At 39.2% G+C, this 25,083-nt stretch overlaps 2 protein-coding genes across 5 annotated transcripts in view; both read left to right on the forward strand.

Annotated features, from left to right (window-relative positions):
- Positions 1-5,104: 5,104 nt before the first annotated feature.
- Positions 5,105-17,941, forward strand: LOC103468750 (uncharacterized). The gene is made up of 18 exons (XM_008416037.1): positions 5,105-5,592; positions 6,470-6,628; positions 6,933-7,051; positions 7,139-7,322; positions 8,537-8,649; positions 8,732-9,797; positions 10,527-10,651; positions 11,266-11,521; positions 11,746-11,873; positions 11,977-12,073; positions 12,170-12,292; positions 12,572-12,744; positions 14,567-14,664; positions 16,182-16,309; positions 16,911-17,091; positions 17,200-17,344; positions 17,542-17,665; positions 17,896-17,941. The coding sequence occupies exons 1-17, from the start codon at positions 5,166-5,168 to the stop codon at positions 17,614-17,616; spliced, it is 3,597 nt and encodes a 1,198-aa protein (XP_008414259.1). The 5' UTR covers positions 5,105-5,165; the 3' UTR covers positions 17,617-17,665; positions 17,896-17,941.
- A 4,233-nt stretch (positions 17,942-22,174) lies between these two features.
- rbfox2 (RNA binding fox-1 homolog 2) overlaps positions 22,175-25,083 on the forward strand; it is a 49,844-nt gene continuing 46,935 nt past the window's right edge. For 2 of the 4 annotated variants that reach the window (XM_008415983.2, XM_008416011.2), the window contains exon 1: positions 22,175-23,297. In XM_008415983.2, coding sequence (XP_008414205.1) covers positions 23,046-23,297 — 252 coding nt within the window. In that variant the 5' untranslated portion in view covers positions 22,175-23,045. The remainder of the gene's footprint in view (positions 23,298-25,083) is intronic. The other 2 variants (XM_008415994.2, XM_008415973.2) reach the window with 2 other exon arrangements.

The raw sequence follows: 25,083 nt of genomic DNA on the forward strand, positions 1-25,083 counted from the left end.
TATATGAGTATATATATATGCTTTTTTTTTTTTCAATGTCCTGACTTTGTGATGAGTTTGTATTTTTAAATATTTGAGTCGAGTGGCTCAACTGTCCCCATGTGTTGATGGAAGTTAGAGGAAGAATCCCCTGTAACTTCCATTTTCTGTGCCATTGTGCACCCAGAATAACTTCTGCAATGATGGCACATTAGACAGAGTTGTAGCCAGTGGAGCAGCGCGATCTCAGTCCATCCTCTGCGAAACATCCGCACTCTGATGGTGACATTTAAAGCGTGAGGGGAAAAGCAAAGAGAAGACAATAACTAGAAGTCTACATTTCATAAGTTTCAGCAACATGGCTCCTGTTTTATATGAACTTTATCAAAAGTATTAGTATGATCATTTCTGTGCCAGCTGCAAACTAGCAACCCATAGCATGACTCTGCTGCCACCGTGTTTCACCCTGAAGAGCTGGCCATTCGTGTCCAAGCATGTTGCCACATGGTTGAATCTTCTAATGTTAAAAATACTCAAAGGACACAATTTTGCCCAGTCAAAAATTCTCAAATCTTTTTAAAATTTCTATTTTCTTTACCTGCTCAATAATAAACTATCCATCAAACCATAAATTATGCCCATTCACCTATCTGTAAATCTAAAACATAATGGGTCTCACACATCTGCTATAGTATAAGAAAGGCTTGCAGTTTCTGAATTTTTTAAAATCAGATTTGGGTAAAAAATAAATAAATAAGATGCTCGTTAATGATGTATACTTTGACCTGTACAAATTACCCAAATATAGCCTTTCCAGAGTTTGTTTTTTAAAAATGTTTAACTGTCTGTTGCTGCTGAAACCTGATGTAAACAATGTTTTATTTTTAATTTAACTGATTTATTATTTTGTGCTCTTTATAGCTTTGTGGTCGTAGGAAAAGTAAGTAGGTTGTCAGGTTGGACAACATTAAGGTTGCATAAAGTTGACAAATGTCTGATGAATAAAGAAATCTTCTTAATACCAACAACATCTCAGATCTGAAAAGACTGAAATCGTGAACTTACCGAATGACAACATTTCTCTTCCATAAAGTTGACCCAGACTAAGTTTAGGTTCCTGAAACCGTGGCAACCTCAATAGCAACTTATTAATAACTTATTCCTGGTAGAAAGGCCTTTCTGTTTTACATTTTCAAAATTAGTTTTCATTCAACACCAGTACACAAATAATAAATTTTGCTTCAACATTTTACCTCATGGAGTTCCCTCTTATGAAAAAGAGATCAATTTCAGTTCAGTCCATTCTTTTTACAGTTCATTTTTGCATGAGGGCCAGGTTCAGCATAAATAGCCACAGAAATCAATGCAAATTATCTTCTAATGTTGTATGACAGCAGTTTAAAAGGTTATAAAAGAAAATATGCATGAACCTCTGTGAAATTCTTGAGTCTAGGGAAAAGCAGTTCTAGTTATTTGTGAGTTTGAGAGAATTCGCATGATCCCAAACATCCCAAAGTGTCTGTGTGTGTGTGTTTGCTAAAATAAAAATATTTTCAAAAGATTAAAACTATGACTGTGAGCTGCTCAGCCTAAGGAATTTTTTATGCATTCATGAGTTTTATGAACGTTCAGCAGCTACAGCATGTTGATCGAATTATGCCAGAACCACATTTATAAGTTAATCAACAGTGTCAACAGTCTCATCAGTCAGAAATGCTGCAATTAAACCTCGAGATTCACTGTCGTAGCAATGAACTAAGACAAAATGTCTAAGTTCCCATCAGAGCTTTGCTTTGACTGAATGTTTAATATCTTATTTTTTCCCCACAGAATGATGTGTTTTGAATATAAACAGGCCCTGCAGGTCACCAAATCCTCTGCTTTTCATGATGTCAAGGTAAAGAGGTTCAGTTCCTTGTAAAGTTGTTCATATCTCTCGATTTTTCTTTTCATTTTTTTGCGTTTTGATATGTTCCAATCACAACCTTCAGATTATCGTGGATCTTGATCCATCTTTCCATAACTCGAACCAGCTCCCCCTGTGCCTGCTGAAGAAAAGCATCTCCACAGTAGAGGATTAAAAATTATGATTCATCAAGCTGTTTGTTACGTTTTCAATTGGATAATACCCCACAGTTTGAATCTTCATGTCTGCAGCAAGACTTGTCTTACAGAAAAGCTGTTTCTGAGGCCCAACTTCCTCTTGCATGCAATAATTTTGTTAATTGCAGATCTCACAGAGCGGCGCCATATATGCAAAACATCTTTGGCAGGTTACAGCACAGAACCTGTTAGACAATAATGCACTTTGTTGTGACTGTCTTTCCTAAAATTTGAATAAAATGCATTAAAGTTTGTTCTTGCAAAGTCATAAAGTGTTTAAAAGTGTCAGGGGTATAAATATATAGTTGCAAGTCTGTAGCTGTAAGAACATTCCTCAGTGCTGGTGTCTCATAGTCTTCTCTGAAGGTCTCCATTAAATAAGAGAATCATCGTCTTAGACAGAGAATGACAGTTATTATGTCCCTTGCCTCTCAGCTGGCCAGCATTTCTCATTGTTTTTGGAACATTTCTGTTTACCCCATAAGCACCAAGCCAGAAGTTGTTGAAAAACTGAAGGCAATTTTTTATTTTTTGGCTCTGTCTGTCTTCAAACTGAAGAAAAAGGGTTATATATTGGAAAAGTAACCAGTTTGCTGGTCTACTGAAGTTGGAAACTTGGATTTAACTCTGTGTTTCCTGTGTTACATATAAGGGCTGCACAAAATTAGGAAATTAAGTGATATGCAATAACATGGATGCCTGTCGTGATGAGAAAAACATTTTACTAAACGATGTTAATATTTTTCTCATTTGCATCCATTGCGAACAGAATGCAGGTAGTGAGTAGTCTATCCAGGAAACTTTGAAAAAGGAAACCCATTATTTATAGTTCAACAATATGGTTTAATAGAATACGTTGGAATTATACATCTAAGTAGTTTTCTTAATGACTTTACCAGAATATCTTGGTGATTTTCTTTAACACTGACTGCTGCATCAAACAACAAACATCAGAAATCGTATAACTGGAGAGCCAGACAGCAACATACGACATGATTAGCTAATATTTTTGCGGCCCATAGTTATTGGTGACATGATTATTATCCAAGTGAAACTGCAAGAACTATTCATTTCCAATGTTCAATACTTTTCTTTTATCTCATTGTTTCTCAGGCACTAACATCATAACAGACCTGTATAATGAAACATGCCCTGTCTCTAGCATTCATAAAATTCTGGTAAATCTGAAGTTAATCAAAAATTTTTTTTCTTTTTTTTAATGCCGGCCTGAGGAATGAGCAGTAAATACTTTATATTTACTGCTCAGTAACAGAAAGGACTTCCTTCATCTCAATATTCTATGTTTGTGGATTATTCTACTGCACAAACATTGCATTAGTGCAGTAGAGTATACATTTCATTCAAATACACATAATCAAACTGGATATCGCCAGACAGCTATTATTTTACGAGCATGGATGAAGTAAAGTCATGATATTAGTTGGCAGAATTTAAACATCATCCGTCTTGGATGAAACAAACTGTCACAGAGCGGCTTCTTGAGAAGCGCGGCTATCTGACAGCCGGCGATCTCTCAGAGAAACTGGCCTGGAGTGATGAAGTCCTGCTCTGAGTACTACAAAGGCTGCTTTATTCCGTCTGAGCCGGGAAGGGTGCAGACGCATTCACTTCCTCTTTTGCTGTGTCTCACTCTTTTCCTCTTTTGTTGACAGTTGAATTTCACTAGGCATGAACAGACTGACGACTTAGTTTACACGGTTTGATGTTAGACGTAGAGAGGGGTTTGTTTTCTGAGAGACAAAGAGGGGGTGGGTGGGCTCAAATCAGATCATGCTTCTGAAGAGTTGTGCAAGCTGCTGGGGCAAAAATGTTAACCAATAAAAGTGGAATGCATCTGGAACTGGAGTTGGTAACATTTTGTGTTATTTGGACAACAGTCAGCCTGGTGTTATATCAAAGAGCGATATTGGGAAAGAACCAAGAGGTTGCTGATATCCTCTGATGTTTTAGGCTTTGCTAGTGGATCATGCCCAGAGTTTCCCTTCCGTTTTAACAGCTCTCCTGTCCCCTTTCCTGTGCTATCAGTTTATATCGGTGTCCTTTTCCTCAAGCAAAAAAAAATTAAGCAAACAACGGTTGTAGTCTTCATATCTCTTGCTGGATTTGTTTAGGAGCAAACTTGACTTCCATCTGCACTCTCAACCCCTGCAAGCAGATTTCTGACATTCAAAGTATTTCTGCACCTTTTTTCAGGACAAAAAGATGTGACTCACCAAGGGCACGTAAATGCACTAATTCATCTTTTTTCTATAGCTGCCTGTCCTTGCAGGATAATAAGGGGGATAGTGCCTATCTATATCCAATGGTCATTGTTGGAGAGGTTTCCAGTCCTAAATGCACAAATGTTTTATTATTTATTTATTTATTTTTAATCTGAATCCCCTGCTGAGCCTGGATCAGAGAAAATAATCATATTTAGAAAGCATCTGCTGGCAGCTTCATAAAGATCAACCACCAATTAAGTTTTAGTGACTGCTATGTTTTAGTCACCTTCATTTAAAATAATACAATAAAAATACTAAGCGTCAGACTTAATACACAATTTTAATAATCCCCTCCCCCCCCAAGACTGCCTAGTTAAAAGTATTTGTGGGCCATAGCATTTTTTTCGTCTTCACTTAACTAGTTTGAGTATAATGATCTTAAAAATTATGTTTTAAGATGGAAGTATATTTGAAAAAAAATTAATTAAAGTTATTTATTTAAGAATCACTCAGCTGTTACATTTACATCACTGTTTAGAAGTGTTGATTCAAATATAAAGAAAAAAAATGAAGCAAATTGGCACGCTTGTTTTATTTTGATTAAATTCAAACAATATATCAGAGTAAAACTGATTCAATTCATTTTAGAATTTATACTAACAAGACATCGTAAAAATAAAAAATAAAAAATAAAAAAATCTCAATAACTGCCAAGCAGAAACTTTCTCCCAGTTCCCACGTTTTGTGACGACTTGCTGTTCTTTAATTGGCTCGTGCTTGATGACTCCTAATTAATTGCCTCGTGTTCAGGTGGCGCGTGAGTGTGCGTGTTGGGAAAGGAGCTTCTTCAAACCCGCCATGACTTGCGAGCTAATAAGAAAAATACGCTTATTTTTAATAGCGCTTATTGTTCTTTTCTATTCTTTTCAATTAAGTGGCTCGGTTAGTTTAGCACAAAGGGAAGATGATTCGACCACCAAGCGGGGAGAGTCAGCCTTAAACTGGGAGGAGAGGCCTGACGACGGTCAGCGAGGACGGCCGTATACGGTTAAACAGGTTATATGGACCCCTAGTCGGAATTTATCCATCCTGTCGAAACTCCTGGAGCCCCAGCTAGACATTAAGCATCCTACAAACCCACACCCAGGTGTCAGGACACCAGAACTTGATCAAACTAGCGACAGGTTAGCCCTCATTAGCCCCACATGGACCACTGGTAATGTCAAGGAAGAAGAAGGACCCTTTGCTCCAGACTCTGAAGATGGTTATCAAGCAGATTTTACAGGTGAGGTAAAATTTATTTACACAGCTCAAAACAACCAATGTTGACCAAAGGGCTTCACATAGTAAATACACCTGTGGGGCGACTGTATTGTACGGTAAACTGGAAATATTTTAATTAAACCCAGAAGAAAGTCATCCCTTCTGTAGATGATGTCGAATGACGTAAATAACACGTAAAATTAACACGCGTGACATTTACATCACCTGCATTAGTTTGTCATTGGAAATGAGTGCCGATAAACGTTTATTTACATTTTAGTTTCAAGATTGACACACTAAAAACTGTTCATATTCTTAATATCGAATGACAAAATATTTATTGACATAGGAGCCAAACACTTATAATTCAGCATCTTTTTGTGCCTTTCCACTTTTATTCAGACAGTTTTGGTGAACTTCATTTATTAGGAAGGCTTCATTGCCAACGCCATAATCTCTAGCTCTGTATGAATAGATGTTTTCTTGAATAGCATTTTTTATTTTGTTTTATGGGTTTTTAACAAACCAGTTTTGCACTTTTATTATGTATACAGTTAGCACGAGCTATAAATGTTAGCACTTTCAGACTGATAAATCCTCACCATTTTGGCTGCTTCACTAACATTAAAGCAGTTCTAATTTTATTTATTATGAAACCCACCCTACCCATGCAATAACTGTTCAAGTGCCTGAATCACATTTTTGCAGCTCAGTGTGCTAGAAAACATTATTCAGAGTTGCATGAGGTGAGGTCTGGGCTTTGACGTTTCTAAATTGCATTTCAGTGTAATGTTTGCGTCTTCAAGAAGTAAAAAAATTATATTATCAGTGCAAGCATATAATAATAAATTTAGTCATGTTGACATTAATCGGGAGACATTTTTTTCTGTATCTTTTAGGTTTCTCTGAAATTGAGGGGAAGGTTTCTGGCCTGTCGTCTGACTCTAGCCCATATTTCTCTGAATGGGAGGCCATGAGACCTCTGGTGGAGTGTGCTGACGATGTCATGACTTTAACTTTGTCCGGTAGAGGCTTCAGCCACCTGCAAGTTGACAGAAGTAAGGCTCTGTTCATGCTGCAAACATCTCATTAGGTGATGGGATGCATTGCAGATGTGCTGTGTTTACCTCAAAGAGCATGAACAAAGCAGAAAGATTCACGTGTTAATGGTGGTAATTGTGATGATTTCCTTTTCTGCCTGATAGTTCAGCTATCTTTTTTGTTGACCTTCCCGCACCAATTTTGAACTTGAAGTGTTTACGACCTTTCCTGAGGGATGAACTAAGCACTGTATTAAGTCCCTTTCTTCTCCTGAAGTCTCTAAATCCTTTCTATTCACCATCTTAAAACATCTTTTTCCAGACAGGGCCTCTCCCATCTCCATCTTCCAGCTACCTTCCGACTGTGGCTACTCAGTGAAGTCATCATGGACTGACCTGGAGATGATGGTGCCATATGACGGCTGCTATATTGTTAAGGAGGTGTCAGGATCAAAAGTGTTGTCGTCTTTAGTTATAGTATACCTGTGCCACGCTGTGTCTTATTTAATTATTTATGCTATATTTCAGAATGGCAGCTATGTGCTGCCCATGCTGTGGTTGGGGAACCCACTGAAGTTGTCCTGCCCGGTGATGATATCCACGGCTATTCCCATGTACTCCTTGTCTGCTCCCTTTGTCTTCTGCTCTCCCTATGGCATGGCAGTGAAGATCCAAGGGCAGGAGCATAGATTACCTGTGCTTGATGTCGTTGGTATGTAGGCTACAGGCGCATCATAAAACTAGTTCTATTTATGCTGTATCTGCTCAGAATTTACTTGGCAGACTGACCAGTAGGGCAAAGAGCATTTCTCTTCAGCTGTCTTCTTTTTGTGCTGTGAATACATATTTGTACATGTTATAAATTTATTTTTAAATATCTAGTTGCCTGTTTCTAAGTAGTTTATTTAATGGATTTGTTTATTAAGAAACACAATTATTTAATGTGGCATTGTGTATTAAAAAAAAAACCCTAAATTGTTTGTGCCAACAAAAAGCTGATGCAATGTAAATGAAAGTGTTTTACATGACTGCACAGGAATTTTGACAAATTTTTTTGGTGTCAAAAAAAAGTGACACCAAAAATTCCGGAGGGGTGTTTTTAGCTTAAACATCATATTTAAGGCTGCAACAGACTGGCGACCTGTCCAGGGTGACCCCTCCCCTCACCCCATAACGTTAGCTGGAGAGGGGCACCAGCAACCCCCTCCGACCCCACTAAGGGACAAGGGTGTAAAGAAAATGGATGGATGGATGCATCCTATTTAAGGCAAAAGTGGACTTGCCTGTTCTTAAATCCTGTTGCATTGCCCAAATGCAGAAAAAATCTTATTTTTTGTGCCTTCATAGTCAATATAATATTTGTCTTGTGGCTCATTAAGATGTTTGGAGAATGTGAAATCAGGCTGTGGTTTTCAGTGGTTTTTGCCTGGGAATTTTCTCATAGATGCCTTTTTTGGCCCAAAAAAGGCATCTATGAGTATGTCGGACATTGTTCTGGTTCCTTTGTGAACTCTTGGATGGTTTCCATTGCTCTCATTGTGGTTTCTAAGACTTTCTCAGTCTTAAAAATGTTTTTTTCCAAGTTGTGCCAGATTTTTCATGATAGACTTTGTTACATTTGGATGAAAGAATTGGATTTTGTACAATGATTTAATCAAATTTGTTTGAAATATTTTAGTCTGACAAAAAGTCAAAAAAAAAATCTGTATGTGTCGGGAGCACCATCTCTAACAAAGAAATAACAGTTTTGTATGGACAATTTCAAAACTGATTAACAAACAGAGGAGTGACTACTTTGTTTCTACAGCTGAACATGAAATTACAAGAGGTTTGAGTCAAAAACTCATAAGTGGTATGGAAATGTCCAAAATTCAATTTTCAATCCTTGTCTGGATCGGTAACAGAAATGTTTAACTTGTTTGGCAGTGGATGGAGCAAAGGATCCTTTTGTGTCTGAAAGGTGTGCATTCCTGGTTGACTCTGAGGCCCAGGAGTTGACCTACCTAATCTCCTACAGTGCTCCTTGTATCACAACTGATGTAAGTTTGCTCATTTAGTTGAAGACTGCTCCTGGATTCTCACCAGTGAATAACATGAGGTCAATATGCTTTTTCTCCACAGGATGGTCCGCAGCTTCGGCTCATATTGGGTGGTTTGCAGTATGTTCTCTCCTGCCCCGTCAGCCCTCAGCTTCCCTATTCTCCATCCCTGCCTCAGTATCCTCCTCAGTTTCCCGGTGACCTTTTGTTTCCATACTTACCAGTTCCAACCCACCCTGTCCCCACTACCACTCTCCCTCCCCCTCATCGAGCCCCAGTTAAGGAGCAGACAATGCAAAACCCACTCTACCAGCACCACTTCTCTTCTGGTTTTCAGTACCACCATCTACTTCCAGTCGTCCCCCATATCCTATTAGGGACCCCTCATCCACCTCAGCCCACTACTGACCGCTTCCCTGAGTCCATTCCACAGCACGTCCAGAACCCACCTGGATCTGAAAAGTTTATGTATTCTTTAGGCAGCTATCTGCAGTACTTCCCTCCTCATTTTCATCTGAAGGATCCTTCCGAACATCAGGTTTTTCTATTTCCTGATCACCCATCTGTCTTCTATCCCTACCTCCCGTTCTATTACCAGGAATTGATTGCAGCAGCTGAAGACCAGTCCAAGTCTCCAGTGGGTCCATTTTATCCTCAGTACTATAATCAGAAACCTGATCATCCTGTATTCACGGCAATACCAGTGACCAAAGCTCCTGTACCTCGTCCTTCTTTTCCACCAAAACAGCCGTTAATCCCACAGCATCAAACCAGTTCATTTTATCCACCCATGTCCTACTACCATCCAGTATTTTCTTACTCTGCTTTACATCCTGCTGCTACTCCACCGGTTGACACCCCTGATAGTCCTGGGCATCCTTCCAGCCAATCTCCTATCCAAACTCCTTTTCACTTTCAGCTGCCTCCATATCTGCTGCCAGTCCAAAAGGAGCCTGAGAAACCGACAGCCAGTCCTCACATGTTCTACCAAACATACCACCCTAAACTCCATTCCTTTTCACCCCAATATCCAAAGATTCATTCTCCCCCGAACTGGATCACCCCTCTGGAATCCCGGATCCAGTGTCTGAAGGACAGTATGGCTGCTTTCCTGCCCTATGCCGACCCAGAATCCATCCATGTTAGAGGTTAGTATTTGTGTAAACGGAAAAGATTTTCTCAGAGGAAAATGTGGCTCCTTACGGCTTGTTAAATATAATTTGTGTTCCAGCATTAGGGGGTTCCAGGTATCAAAGGATGTGATGTTTTTATAATTTTAGCTGATTTAGCTTTAAGGAATAAATCATCTGAAATTTGTTCTTGAGAGTTCCTCCTCAGTCTGGAAAAAGTCTCCAGTTGGATTTTAAGTGATTTTATAGTTCTGGATAAGAATGGGGCAACAACAACAAATATGGGCAAATATGTGTTTCCAGAATACCTTATACCTTATTCCATCTGGTTTTTTTTTCTCAGTGTCGTTTTTCTTTTTTGTTTCCCTCTTTCCTATCTTAATGTTTCTATTTCCAACATTTTTACAGCCTGTCCATTTCAGAATTATACTTTACAAAATTGGAAGGTTGTTGGCGGGTAATTAGGTTTTCTTTTATGGCACATTTGATCAAAATGCATCCAACTGCATACATTTTGGTGTTGCTCCAAAGAACTAAGCTTAAAGTACACAATATGCTACAGCTATTCATGTTAAAACAATATAGCTTATTGGAATCCGAGAACCTTTGATCCCTTGTTTAGTTTTTCTTTCTCAGAGGCATCAAACCTAAATGCAGAATATTAGTTTACATTTGAAAATGAGTTTTAAAGCAGTATATTGATTCTAAATATAAAAAAATCTTTAACCGCATCACTACTTTCCTCAGACCCATTTATGTCATGGCAGTCGCTCTCCAGCGTGTCTCCGTTCTGTGGCTACATGTTGCAGGCGACTGCAGGCCACGGCTTAATCCTCTACTCTCCTCTGCCGGCCTGCCACAGCCAGTTACAGGTCAGACGACTGCTTAATTCCTCTATGTGCTGCGTGTGTGTTTACTGAGTTTATTTTTTTGTTCATGTTTACATAAAGTTTGCTTATTGCCTTGTCAGTAAAGATCATCCTTCTCTCTGATCCTTTTAGACTTTTTGCAATAATGTACTTTTTATGTATAACTACAGCACTTTAGGTATGAAATGGCACATGATCTTGATCAATTTTGAATCACACACCATAACAATTGGGGTTTATTATAGGAAAAAGCTGGAGCAGTATTAAAAAAATGTAATCGGTTCCAAGGTTGCACAGTATTTTAAGCTTTTCGTTTGATAAAACTCTAGTAATCTATATTTCTTCTTTCTAGGGTCGTTCTGCTCGATAAGGTCTGAATTTCTGTTTAAGCAAAGCAGCAGTTTAGCTTAATTCATGTTCAGATAAATCTATCACTGAGTATAAGCATTTGTGGACTGTAGAGTCTTATCTTTTTTCATGCTCCATGCATCTTAGCTGTCAAGAATACATTGTTTTTGCAAGTTTAGGTAAATTCACTTGTTTTTTAAAAAGTGTATCTATAAATTTTGTGTAGTTGCGCTAACTTTTTTTGTATCAATTTCTCTCTCGCTCCTCAGACTCCCACAACCATTTCTCTACCCATAAGTTATTGGGATTTCTTCACTTGGCAGAATCGGACTCTCGATTTACAGTGCCCATATCAAAGCCCCCTTGATTCTCCAGAAGAAACTCCATGGACTTTCCCCACCGCTCCGAGCGCCACCGAGGACGAGTCAGGTCCATCCTTTGCCACGAGGACCGAAGTCTTCTGCTCCTTCCAGCAGATGAAGGTCGTGCTTCCTCCTGGACCCATTTCAGAAATAGTTTTTAAAGGTGTGTGTCTGCTTTTGTACACACCAGGTGCATATGGTAGCCATCATTTCTGCATGAGTTCAGAGGGTTCAGAGGCTCTGCTGTACGGTGAATGGGAGCGGGGGGTAAAGCTTGGCTTTTTATTGTGACTGGGGATTTCTGCCTCCCTCTGCAGAGCTGTAATTGTTCTCTTTAAGGTCTACACTGAAATGTCTTATTGTGAGTTTTTCACATATGCATTTAAGATACCAATGGGAACCAGATGAGCCTTGCTGAAGCGCCTAAAGAATGTGGATATTATGCAAGTGAGGCCAAGGATGGCAAAATCCATTTGTTTCTCCAGTTACATTCACACTGTCATATGAGCGTGCAGGCAAGTATTGACTCGGATTTCACGCTGAGCACATGACATTTTGAACAAGTGACTATTTTATGTGCGTATTAACTCTTTGTATGATTGTATTTCTGTTGAAAAGGGTAAAATGTACATCATTAGCATCCTCTACACAACGCAGAGTGGAAAAAAGGAGGCAAAGGTTTCCTGCCCGCTTGTGATCCCGAGCTCTGAGCATGGTAGGTAGATTTTAACTCTCTAAAAGGCTGTTCAGTTTGTCCAGGCCCGTCTGTTATTTCAGCTGTGTTCCTGACATTTGTCGTGCTGCCCCTCAGAGTGCAACCTTCACAGCGAATACCGCCTCCCCTGCGGATCCAGCTCTATATCCGAGACACAGTGCCTCTCCATGGGCTGCTGCTTCAACAAGCACCCCCCTGCCTGCTACTACCCAATGGATGGTGAGCTGCGCTCTGTATCCCTACTGGCATTTTCACGCCACTTAGCTAAGTGCAGTCGAGCTGTTTTAGAGTACAGAAAGGTACTATTGCTGCCAGACGTGTGAAGAAGCATATTCAGGGCAGGCGCAGCATGATTTCAGCCGGCAGCAACACAGAACGGCTGGAAGAATCTTGGGTCTTGTTATCAATTGCCTCCTGAGATTTCTGACCTTTTGTTCATGCGACCTTTTCGTAACTGTGCATGTGTATCTGTTTGTGTGTCTTTGTTCATCCCTCCAGAGTGCACTATTGACCGCCACATGATCTTCTCTGTGCCCGCCTCCCTCACGGACCCACCTCTTTCTACTGCGCTGCTGGCTGCTGCCAGCAACTCCACCTGCAGACCTCAGAGGGTGACCCCTGAGTATGCATTGTTCAAAATCCCAATGGATGGCTGTGGGACACGCAGAGTGGTGAGATTCATAAATCATGTCAAAATATCGAAGAATGGGTTGGAAATGAACGCCATTATGTTCAAATTCTCGGGTCTAAGCCAAAGACATTTTAACTAATTAGGTTTGTGAATATATTTTTATTTTACTATATACAGCTGAAACCAGGCCTTGTGTAAAAAGTTTTTTTTACACAAGGCCAGCATAAAGTTTTTTTTTTTCTTCTCCTTGACATTAAATGCAGTAGAGCAGAACCTAACTGTAATGTGGGTTGGGACTACCAAAATTATTTGTATTCGCAAATAACAGATTGAGATTTTTTTGTTGTGTGTGTGTGTGTGCACGCTTCATAAGGATGTGATTTAAAGCACTCATTTCAAATTTGACTAATTGCATAGATTTAAAATGTAAACATTTTTAACTGAATTACTTTTATTAGAGTCAAATATTTCTGATGATTGTACACCTGAAAATCTGTTGCGCCGACAGTGATGAACAACACAGCTGCTTTTCTTGGCCCACTTTGGCTTCATTTTTGCTTATAAAACAATCTGATGGGAAGTTGGACAAGACTATTGTTGTGCACAAAGGAGATGGCCTATCACAGACGCTATCAAAGCCTAAAATACCATCTCAATGCAAAACATGTTGCAGCAACCGCAGATATCCCAAACGCTTATGTTACCATTCAGATTACTAAAGGGAAAAAAAAAACCAAGTTACATGAATGATCACGTGTTCTTGAAATACTTGAAATAACACTTGGCATCAATGAATGAATAACCTATTTAGCAGATTAAAAATGAACATCTTTGTTGCTGAGCTCATTTTCCTATTTATTCAATAATTCAGCAGCAAAAAGAGTTTTTGAATTGAAAATGTTGCTTATATTGTCAATTAAGTGCAGACAACATAAGCAACAGGCAAGAGGCTTATGCATAAGCCTTTTGAGCATTTGAGATTGCTCAGATGACGGTGTGTTTTTAAGGGAACATCTCAAACGCACTGCTTCCTTGTCTGGCTGCATGAAAAAATGGACGTCAGCCAAGTTTGGTTCATCTTTTGGTTCAATTGCCAGATTCCTGAAAGTTTCTATGCTAGTCTGTTGAGTTGTATGCAAGCATAAGCACCATGGAAGTGTCCCACAATGACAGGAGTCGGGAAGGAGACGGGTTCTGTTCTCCTGAGCTGAACGGGTTTTAGTTCGAAATGTGACAGTGGTGAGCTTTCAGAAATTCTTGTCTGCAGTGTGTTCTACTTCGGGGGCTTTCCTGTCCGAATTTCTCCAGCTTTAAACTAAGTAGCGGCATAAATTCTGATTTGACGGTTTGATCAGCCAAACATATTTGTATTTGGAGTTAGTGGGTGTTTTCTTTACAGTTTTGAAATATCCTTGATGGCTTAATGATGATTATTTAGGAGACGGCTGTCAGTGCTGTTGCTGGTGCTCGATGTTCCAGAACATTAAGGCAACCACCAGGAGGACATGGACCCACTACGGATTACTTTTCTATTTCAAGACTGTTTACCCATAAAAAGGTGTTTAATCAAACAAAGGTTTGTGTAGTGTTTGCAGTTTTTCAATTGTGGATTTTTTTGGGCAGTTTTGACCAGGAGCTGGAAAATATTTATTCAGCTTGGGAGGTTTTAGTGCTTAAAGAAATGAGGACCTGGAAAGGCTACATTTTCTTTAAAACAGACTCTCAGCTGTTTTAAAATACAGGAGATCACCCTAAACAAACATGAAGGCTGACCCTTTTGGGATCACATCAATAGATTATGGATTGATTCATCCAAATGGACAGAATGGATTAAGTATTTGTTTTTCCTTCTGTCTTGACAGGTGGTGGGGAAGACTGTCGTCTACATGGTGGAGATTACGAACACAATACAAACTGTCAGCCTTAACTATGGCACCATCACAAGAGACTCACCTGTCAGGTCAGCTAACGCTTTTATATCCCATCTGTAGTAGTCTTGGTGAAGCACTGCTAAACTTCTATCTGTATAACTTCATGCACCTAGTTTGCATCGTTCCTCTGAAAGATCAAATTACGTCTTCAACAAGCACATAATTTGTGGTTTTTAAGTTTTTCTCCCCTATTTTACTCTTTCTTGACTGTAGTTGTCATTTATTTAAAAGTGTCTATATAAATTCCAAAAATATCTTAACTTTATTTTGGTTCAGTTCAAGGAGAAGTAGTCATGGAACTGAACAATACAATTTCACTGGACACGTTAAAACTTGTATCTCTGTTTTGATGATTTTTTGTTTTCAGCTAATGAAAATACGGAATTTAGTTTCTCGTAACCTTGAATATTGCGTAAGAATAACTAAAATTATGTTTAATACAAAATTTGATGTTGTTCCCTAAACAATCAAGTTTGCTGCTCAACAGCTAACCAGCAGACTGTCATTAACGCTAGCTGTGTATGAAAGCATATTATTGGAAGGTTTAGTGTTAAGAAAATGTGTTATATGGGGAAAGTGCACAAGATGACTGAACCCTTCAGAGGATTGTGAAGCAAAGTTGATTAAAGAGTTCTGAGAAGCTTCACAAGGTTGGTGGAGTCGGATCTTTAAAAGCCATCACACAGATGTATTGGGGACATGGGCGAAAACTGTAGCAGTTATTGTGTTATTCGTGAACCAGAGACATCAAAGGGATTTTAGCTCGGTTAATCTCTGCAAGTATTCAGTGACTGTAATGTACATGAACATGCTCTTCAGCAAGGTGACATATTTTCTAGTACAATACAAATTGCATATGTCAGTAAATTAGATATTGCAGTTCCACTGACCAGCTAGATTTTGGGTTATAGCTGCATTCAATCAAAAATAAGACACAAATTCTTTTACTGTGTAATAAATTTACAGGAGTTTAAGTTTGAAGGAAAATAAAGCAAATGAATGCAAACCAATAAAACAAACTTAATTCTTAATTTGAGATGCTCTAGTTGTAAAAATGTCATTACAAAGATCAGTCTTATTCCAACATAAAAAATGAAATGCAATTTGGCATCAGTTCTATGAGATGCACGTCTTTGAAATGAACAAATTCAGAAACATTAAGGCCTCTGGTGTGGTTTTTACAGCTGACTTCAAACATGCATCAGTTTTCTGTGTGTGATTAGCTTTGCTGGCAAAACAAATCTGAACTTTGTTAGAAACGCTGTACAACAGATGCTCTGCTCCTGAAGCGCTTCCAGTGAATGCTTGGGGAGCAATAAAGCCACAAGAAAGCCTTAGCAGCTGTTTCTGCGTTCTGATCTCAGCGCTGGTACTTTAAACTCGCTGTCTGACTGCAAGTAATCTTCAGTTTTCTTAACCAACATGACCGCAACTCATTGTGATTTTGATTGCAATACATTTGGTTGCAAAAGTAAAATTGTAAAAGCAATACATATTGGATTTAAACTGTTTTTGCTATGGCTTGAGTCTCGTCTATTATTTTCAGGTTACTGGTGGAGTGCAGATACGTGCCAGGAACAGTTCTCAGTGTGAGCTACGTCGTTAAAACTCCCACCCTTGGTCCTGATGTGCATACTCAGGGGGTGTTTGGAGTCCAGCTCAGGATTGCCAAAGGTAAATGGTCTTTCTTTCGAAACCAAAAGGTTCTGTTAATGTTTGAGATCAGAGGTGGATCAGTCGCGTGATATTAAAAAGGACAGTATTTCATGTTTAATTACAGTCTCTTTGTAGTGCCATCTGGTTGCTTTGAATATGATATTGTCTGGTGAAATATGATTGTAGCTCTCATGTACCAGACTTGGAGTCCCCAGTTGTAGTCAATGCTGAACTGAAGGGCTGTTTTACACTTGACAGTGATTCTCAGCTGCATTTTATCATCTGTGGCTCAAAATCTAAATTATTAGTCAAACCTAAGCTGGAAAATTCTACACTGAACAAAATTACTGAAGTAGTTTGTGTAAACAAAAAGGACTTAAAAAAAAAAGACATTATGACTACCCTAGAAACGAAAAACAATGTATGGGTGAATCAAATTGGTCTACAATATTCTACACTGATTCATTACTGGTCATTACACCTCTATTAAAGATTACAAAAGAACGACTGCATCATGAAAAAAGTAGATACATGCTGGTTGACGAGGAAGATGAACCAAAAAAAAAAATAGAATTTGTTGAACTGATTATTTCCCTCCTATGCTACCATCTATTATTAGATGCCCAGTACACCAGTTACTACCCACAGTATCACCAGCCTCTGCACATGTTGCTGGGGAAACCTCTCCACCTTGAAGTGCGCCTCCTCAGCTCCCCAGATCCCAGTTTGGTGCTGCTGGTGCACTTCTGTGTGGCCTACCCCCGCTCTGGAAATGCAGCGTGGGTGTTGCTTTACAATGGGTATGCCAGAACATCTACACTGTAAAAACAACCAGCATTGACTAAATCCAAACTCATCTGAGGAGGTAGCTTCTAGAAGAATTAAAAATGCTCATGCCATCACTGCAGATGCCCCAACCCACTGGACCCAGCCACACCAGAGACGGTTCTATCAGACCCGACGCCACCGTCTCCTCAGAGTCAGACTCGCCGCTTCACCATTCGCACCTTTCAGTTCCTCCCGGATGGGGAGTTCCAGGATATGGATGAGGAGGTAAGGCTGAGCATCGACGGTCACTGTAAATATAAGCCTCAATATGGTTTATGAACAGTTGCTTTGACTTAGTTTATTTTTAAGTCCAAATTATCTGGATGTAACTATTTCTTAATGAGATTAAAATTCAAATGAGGTTTTTTTTGTCTGCAATACTTTATTTATTCATTCCTGATCTTCATTTGGCTCCCTTTCAGATCTACTTTATGTGTTCAACTGAGATCTGTTCTCCTCGAGATGGTCCTTGTGTTGAGGGATGTTTTGGTCAGTGACGATGGAAAAATGGATTTCATTCACAGCATCCTTGAGTTCCAGTGGAAGGTATACTAACATGCAGCTTTATTGCAATCAGACTGAAAATGTTCAGAAAGTTTGTGAAAACTACAATTTAATTTAACCTAATTAAATGAGAACGGTGACTGAGTAAATACATTTTTTTTGTTGGTTGAAACGTGCATAACACCTGGAAATGATGGTACAAATAGCTGATGCTCCTGTTTGAAAGCTTTTATGTCTGCGTTCTGACTGTCTTCTCTCCTCTTTGTCCTCAGATATGATACAAATAACCTCCAATAAAAGCTCTTGAAAAACTCTGAAGGCGGGGCTGTGTTTTCCTTTAATCCTGCAACTATTTTATTTATTGATATGGGGATGAGCAGTAAAAGTTTAGGTTAAAACTGCAGCAAGAAAATAACTTTCAGAAAGGCATTACATGCAAGCTTTTTGAGATCCTGTTTTTAAAACATCACTCATATTTTATTGTAATTAAGGGGTACTTTTTGCAAATTCCGCTGATAAATGTTTGCATTTACACCAATAAATGCATCATAGAAAAGTATGAAGTATTTTCAACTGAACAAAGTCAAAATAAATAACTTTTTTTTGAGTTTGTTTGCCAACAAAATAAAAAGGTCAACATCTCAAATTGAGAGGAATTCATGTACTTTGTATTTGTGCTGAAGATAGATCCCAAATCTAAGTGTGCAATAATGACAAAGATGAGATTATGCCTTTTATGTACTTTTCCTACATTAACCCTTTCATGCATAGTGGTCACTACAGTGGACAGCTATCTAAAAGCCATTTTCTTGTGGATTTTTATGTCATAAATGCACACAGATGCATCATAAAATATGCTATCAACTACTGGCCATCAGCTGCAAATGCAAGAAATTATTTTTGTTGAATCCAATATGGCCGACAGACAAAACATGCCAACCAACCCGGTCCCTCCTACTGTAGACGACTCTTGCAGGAAAAAAAAAAAATTGACATCAGCTAACCCCTAAAGAACAATACTACTGATGTATTTTTAGAATAACTTTGTATTTGGAAAAAAATTGCAATTGATTACCTTAAAAAAAAAATGTGTATATGTATATAAATTTTCCTACCTTTTTTTTTTTTTGCCTTAAGAAAATAAAACATTGGAAAAAAATCCTGACACAAAGGATCATAATTCATGCATGAAAGAGTTAAAACTTCTGCCTGTAAAGACTAGACCTTGATATTGTTTAATGAATTAACACTCTTTGCTTGTTTGGTCAAACTTTAGTTCACACAAATCCCTGTAGCTGCACCTATGTAAAATGCCTTTGTCCCTACATTCTGTAGTGCCAAAAATTAGATTTTTGTTGAACGTCTGTTCAACTTTCATTTCACCGTCAAATGCATAAACCTGCTTAACAACTCTTCACCGTCTGCAAACCCAGTACATTGGAAATATCCCACAAGCTGCATGCAGGTATTTGCATAGCTCACACAAGCTAATTTTGGTCTAATGGCAGTCAAATTCGCATAACTTTTTTTAAAGCTTTGTAAATAAAAACCATTTTGTTTGACTGCATAAATTATGTAAAATGTAATGGGGTTTGTCCAGTATCCTTAAGAACATAGTACATTTTTGTTGAGACTTCAAATGCAAATTTTGAAAAATTAAAAATTTTCAAAGTGTAAAAATCAATTCCACTGAAAACTACCAGCAATTTGCTTTTGTTAATTATCAATGCATGTACAACGTCTTTCAAGATGCAATGTCTTGTAATTGTCAGGTCACCACCGCAAAACTTCAATGTACAGTTTTGGGCTTTAATGTTGCAACATAATTCACTTTCAATGCTGAATTGCAAAATAAAAGGAAATTGTGCATTTTTTTCCCATTTGGCCTCATTTGGTCAATACCTTGTAGAGTTGGCTATTTCTAGCATCTCCACAGCGAACTACCATGTTTCACCATGGAGATGGCCATGAAATATTTATTTGTAGGCTAAATGCAAATATACACACCACATATTTATTTTTTAAGATTTAAAACCCATACATTTTTTTTTTACCTTTTGCTTCAATTATGTCATTTTGTATTTTATATAATCCCAGAAAAATACATTGAGATTTGTGATTAAAGTATTAATACCGGTTCAAGTACTATGAGTAGACAAACCCAGAAAAAAACTAAAATATCTCATACAAAGGTGGTGTATATTTTTCAGTCCTTAAGAGTTTAAAAATCAACCATCTTCTACTAACTGGGTGATTTTCCATATTTTTGTCATTTTGGCCAAATGGGCTTCTGTACCGTAGCCCATAAAAACACAGCTTGTTTCAATTGATGTAAGTTTATTTAAATTGCACATGCTGAGAGGGAGCAATTTAATCTGGGGTTGTGAAGAGGTTAGACACCTAAACCCATTGGCCAATGGGAAAAATATTTGCATTGCGGTGTATTAAATTACCTAGATTTCATGGCTGAAAGCAAGGTAAATAATATAGCATTTCTCTTATTTAGAGGCCAATAAGCAAATGTAGTACATCCTCTTTTCACCCACTACTAAGCCTACCAATCTCTGAATTTATTCGACCACAGAACTGTTTATTTTTTTTTCTTAACCACTAATGTAAATGCATACCACTGGGTCATGTTTCCATCCATCCATCCATCCATTTTCTTACACCCTTGTCCCTCAGTGGGGTCGGGAAGGTTTGGGTCATGTTTGGTTACTCTAAATATTGCAAAGAAAATTATTTATAATCCCTTCTGCAAACACTGGCACATTCCTTTTGCTAAAAATAAAACTGGGCAATTTAATGTCTGAATGAAGGGAAACATTTGAATTACTGTGCTACTAAAACTGTGCTACTAAAGTTTGCTCTCTCTTCTCTTTTTGTAGATGGCTTCATCCTTTCGTCTGCATGTTAACACAGAAGTATTTTTCTGCCTCCACCACCTCCAGATCCTCTCTATAGAAAGTGTTTGACCTGACCCTTTTTCTTATGAAATCTAGAATGTTTTGTTCGCATTGCAAGATGCGATGATTGTTGCCACGCCATGCCACAAAGTGGTCCACCAACTCTGTCTTCAGCTTCTTGACCATCTCTGATACACCTGACGACTCCAGAGTCAGTAGACTCTTTCTGAAGATGACAGGACTCTGACTTATATTGCAAGTTTGGTGTAGAGTGAAATGGAATGGTAAGAGTACAGTCCTTTGTGGTGCTCTGCTCATTTTGGCATGTTGCATCCACAAAGTTCAATGTATTTTATTGGATTGAATGTGATAGCCTAAAACAAAGTAGTGCACCTGGAAGCTGCCGTAGTGGTAGCAGCATTATGCTGTGGGGATTGTCCGCAGAAAGGACAGGGAAGTTGGTTAGAGTTGTTGGAAGATAAATGGACCTAAATACAGGACAGTCATGGGAGAAAAACAATTGGAAGCTTAGAAGTCTTGAGGCTGGGGTGGAGATTCACCAGCAGGAATATGATCCTAAGGATACAGCCAGACAGGGGAGTGGATTAGATCAAAGTAATGAATAACGAGAAAGTCCAAATTAAATGACGAATATGTGACAAAACCTGGAAATTTAGTTTCACAGATGCTCTTTAGCTGTCAGTGAAAGATGGTGCTACAAAGTGAGCACCGTCTTTCCACAATTTTCACATTTTTGATGGTAAAAACTGTTGAAAACCATTTTCCGTCCGCTTCGCCGTGTTCTGCATTGGTCTGTCGCATGAAATCTCAAAACCCAAATATGAAAAAGTTAAAGGGGTGTTAATATTTATGCAAGGCACTGAACATTTGAGAGGACTTTTGAGCCCAGTATCTGGTGAAAGTGATGTCATTGTTTTCCCTCATATACACTCAATTTGTGGTTCACGGTTTAATGGGACTCATTAAGACGCTTGACTGAAACTAGGTCACCAAATTACCAAATAGTTTGCATTTGGGTAAATTTAGGAAAGGACAGAAGTCTGAAAAGTTTAGGGTTTGCATTTAGATTTAACTAGTTATTCCTTCTGAGTATAAGAACAAGCATGTCCTTTAAATGTTTATGACCAGTTTATTTAGGAGTCAATAAAGCCTTCTCTGTACCTTTTTTTTATATGTTCCTCCCTTGGTAGCCTTTGACCACTGGGTGTCATCCAAGCAATAAAATTGCCAGAGGAACATGAGGTTCTGCGAGCTGCATGACTCACAGCTGGGCTTGTGAGGACCTTGGCCTGGGTAATGGTTGTGTAATGAGTTAGGCATGAAATCTCGCAGAGAAACCCACCCCGTTATTATTTAGTCATGTGAGGTGTCTGCATGGAAACAGCTAGAAAAACCCGAACAACACAAGTAGAAATGTAAGGAGGATAATTTGATTTAAAGAATCTGGACCGTGGGGAGCAGAGAGGCTCCTAAAGCAGGGCTTTCCCTCCTCCCCATAAACGCACCTCCCCTCAGTAAAATGTATGGAAGCACTGCGGCACACTGCGTGTATTTTGCGGGCTGCATGGCTGCCTGGCTCAGCGTTCAAAGGCAGAGCGGAAGATAGGAGGAGGGGAATGAATACAGCAGGAGAGTGGGAGGAGGAGGGAGGGTGGACAGTTTCCTTTCTGTAACACACGCTACAGGAACACACCGCCGGGGAAAAAAAAAAACGGGGAGAGGGAAGAAAATAATAACCAAGAGAGGGAGAAGGAAACACCGCAGCCCCTCCGTCCGTTTATCCGTCCCTCCGTTTGTGCGTCCGTCCTTTTGGTTGGTTTTTTTCCCCCCCACTTTAAGCCAGAGAGAGCTTTTTTTTTCACCCCCCTCTCTTGCGGACTAACATGGACAAGAGCTCATGAGGAGGGCTGACTTTGAGTGAACCACTTCTCTGTGGCTGATAGGGAGGAAAAAGGCGACGGGGAAGACATGTTGAGGGGCTCTTCGTCTTGAGGTTGCGGTAGGCTGTTGTCGGTGTTCCGCTCTCTAAACACTCGGCTCCGGTAAGAGGAGAGGAGGAGGAGGAGGCTTAAAAAACGGGGCAAACGGAAACTGAGCTCAGCAGTCAGTTGGTGTGTTTAATTGGTTTTGTTATGGTCTGAAATAAGGCAGGCCTCTAAGGCAGCCCCGCAGTAAATAAATACACGGACAGCAGAGGGGCTACCTGCTTAGCTTAAAATTAAAGCTGCTTTTATTTTACAGGGACATTTTCATATTTGCTGAGAGTAAAAACAAAGCAGGCTATTAGATATTTGCCAAAAAAATTGTTTTTTTACAGACATCAACTCTTTAGGGGGGTTATAGAAAGGCCCAACTTAAATAAAAAACAACTTGTCCTATTAAGACGTTTATTGTCCTCCACTGTCAGGCTCAAGGCACGGAGGTGCAGAAAATTAAGTAGGCGGTCTTAGCCTCGGTTTATTTCGGGAAAAAAGGAACAAAAGAAGATTTTTTAAATGTTAATGTCGACCGACGTTGCATCCATCATGCTGCCTGTGTCCCGGGCTCTCATAGACCGGGACAGGGAGCTGGACACCATGGCTGGGGTTCACGCCAACCAGTCCGGTGCTCCGGGAGCCGTGCGGGGCATGAAGCGCGGAGACCCGGAGCCCGATGGACAGACGGCGGCCGCTCTGGTGGACTCCACCGGGGCTGAGTGCAAGCGCCCCAGAATCGACGGCTCAGGAGGGATCGGCGAGATTGGACAGGTGAGGACAATTGTCGATTCATATTTTAAGAACAGTAAGGCTGTTTTTATTCAACATGTTTATCCCAAGTGATGGTTGTTGTTGGAGCTGAAGCAGAAGGCCCTGCATGCACTCTGCTGCTTCCATTACCAGCTGGGAGGGAAATACCACCACGTTTCACAGCTACACATGCCTTGAGTTGACTTTTAATACGAAGCAGGAGTTGTAACAATGTAACGCATGTCTCCATCAGGCTGCTTCCCAGACATCCTGTTAGAACTTTTCAAAAAACATCTGGTTGATAAATATCCTTAAAACACACCACAGGGTGGACAATGTAAACAAACCGAGCCTTTAATTATGTGGCCAATGCGGTATGAACTAGAGATGCACAGATCAGCATTTCCCTCGGCCAGTACCGGTTTCTGATTCCCTTCAGATTGTTTTATAAATATTTTGTAAAACATTTTTTCAAAACTAAGGTTGAAAAGTGCTGCATGTCCTTTTATAGACACATTTAGAGTCTAACACATAATATAAAGATTATACTTGTTTATGCATCAAAGTATGTCTCTAACCTTTATCTGATTTATACTAAGCAATAAAAAAGTAAATGACAATAGAGCCGTCTTGGCCTCAGTGCACCAAAAATGGCCGTATCTTGTTTTTAATAGAGCATCACCGAAGGGCAGAGGGATGTGCGGGATATCATTAGAGTGGATTATGTAGACTGAAGTACTCCACTGGAAGACAGACAGCAATTTCTCCACCACTGAAAGAGCCAGTAATGGAGGTGAAGTGGCCTGTTTGCTCCTGTTTGGGAAAACTAAATGGCTTGCTTCAGATCGCCGTCCTGTCTAGTGAGTGCTGACAGGCAGTGCCTGCTGTAATGCACTTACACACGTGATTGGGGGATTGTATGTGTGTGTGTGTGTGTTTTGGGTGGTGGTGGGGGTTGGATCAATCGTATTCAGGCTCTAAAACGTATCGAACTGCCTGGCTGGACAGTCCGGAAATGAGAGTGGGAAAGGTACCCTCTCCCCTTTCCCCCCCCCTCAAAGGCAGTCTCTGTTGGTACTGCAGGAGCAGATTTGCACTATCAATGGCAGTAAAGAGGCTTTGTTTCCAGCTTATGGGATCACTGTGGATACTGAAGGGATCAAAGATTCTTATTTAAAACGAAAAGAACAAAGTGGATGCCCAGATATTTGTAGCGGGTAGTAAATGAAGATTAATATTGCTATTTGTTTTTAGCTGCTCAAATTGGCTGACACCAGTATGATCAATTAGTACAGTAATTTTTCAATCAGAATTTATGAAACAATTTTGACCCTTTCAGCTGAAAAAGTACATTATAATGTCATCACTGTGAAATGTGATGTTTGTCAGTGTATTACTTCTGACAGGTCATAAATTAAACATTAATTTGTTTAGAGAATCAGACAATGAATTTAGAATGAAGATGGAGAGCAATAAACATGTCTCCAACAGTTAATTTAAGCTTGACTTTGAAAGAAATTCCTTTATAGACATATTATCATCACCTTTTTTACACAGATTATTGTTAAAGCTCATTGTTTGAAAAAAACTGAAGACGGACCCTTGAACCTTCTCATATTTTGTAACATATCTGCAAACTTCAAGGTGTTTGACAGACCAACTCAAAGTAGTACATAATTATGAACTAAATAGAAAATGACATATAATTTTCAAATGATTTTACATAGAAAATCTGTAAAGAGTTGCATGCTTTTGTATGCAATCTTTTTAAAACTACCTTTTGCTGCAAGTTTTTCAGGGTATATAT

The sequence above is a fragment of the Poecilia reticulata genome, linkage group LG1, assembly GCF_000633615.1.
Source record: "Poecilia reticulata strain Guanapo linkage group LG1, Guppy_female_1.0+MT, whole genome shotgun sequence".
In the NCBI taxonomy this organism is placed as follows: Eukaryota; Metazoa; Chordata; class Actinopteri; order Cyprinodontiformes; family Poeciliidae; genus Poecilia; species Poecilia reticulata.

Coding starts and splice junctions, on each gene's coding strand:
- LOC103468750 (XM_008416037.1), top strand. CDS start 5,166: ATGACTTGCGAGCTAATAAGAAAAATACGCTTATTTTTAATAGCGCTT. Junction 12,293..12,571: donor CTGCTACTACCCAATGGATG/GTGAGCTGCGCT, acceptor TCATCCCTCCAG/AGTGCACTATTGACCGCCAC. Junction 17,345..17,541: donor TCCAGGATATGGATGAGGAG/GTAAGGCTGAGC, acceptor GCTCCCTTTCAG/ATCTACTTTATGTGTTCAAC.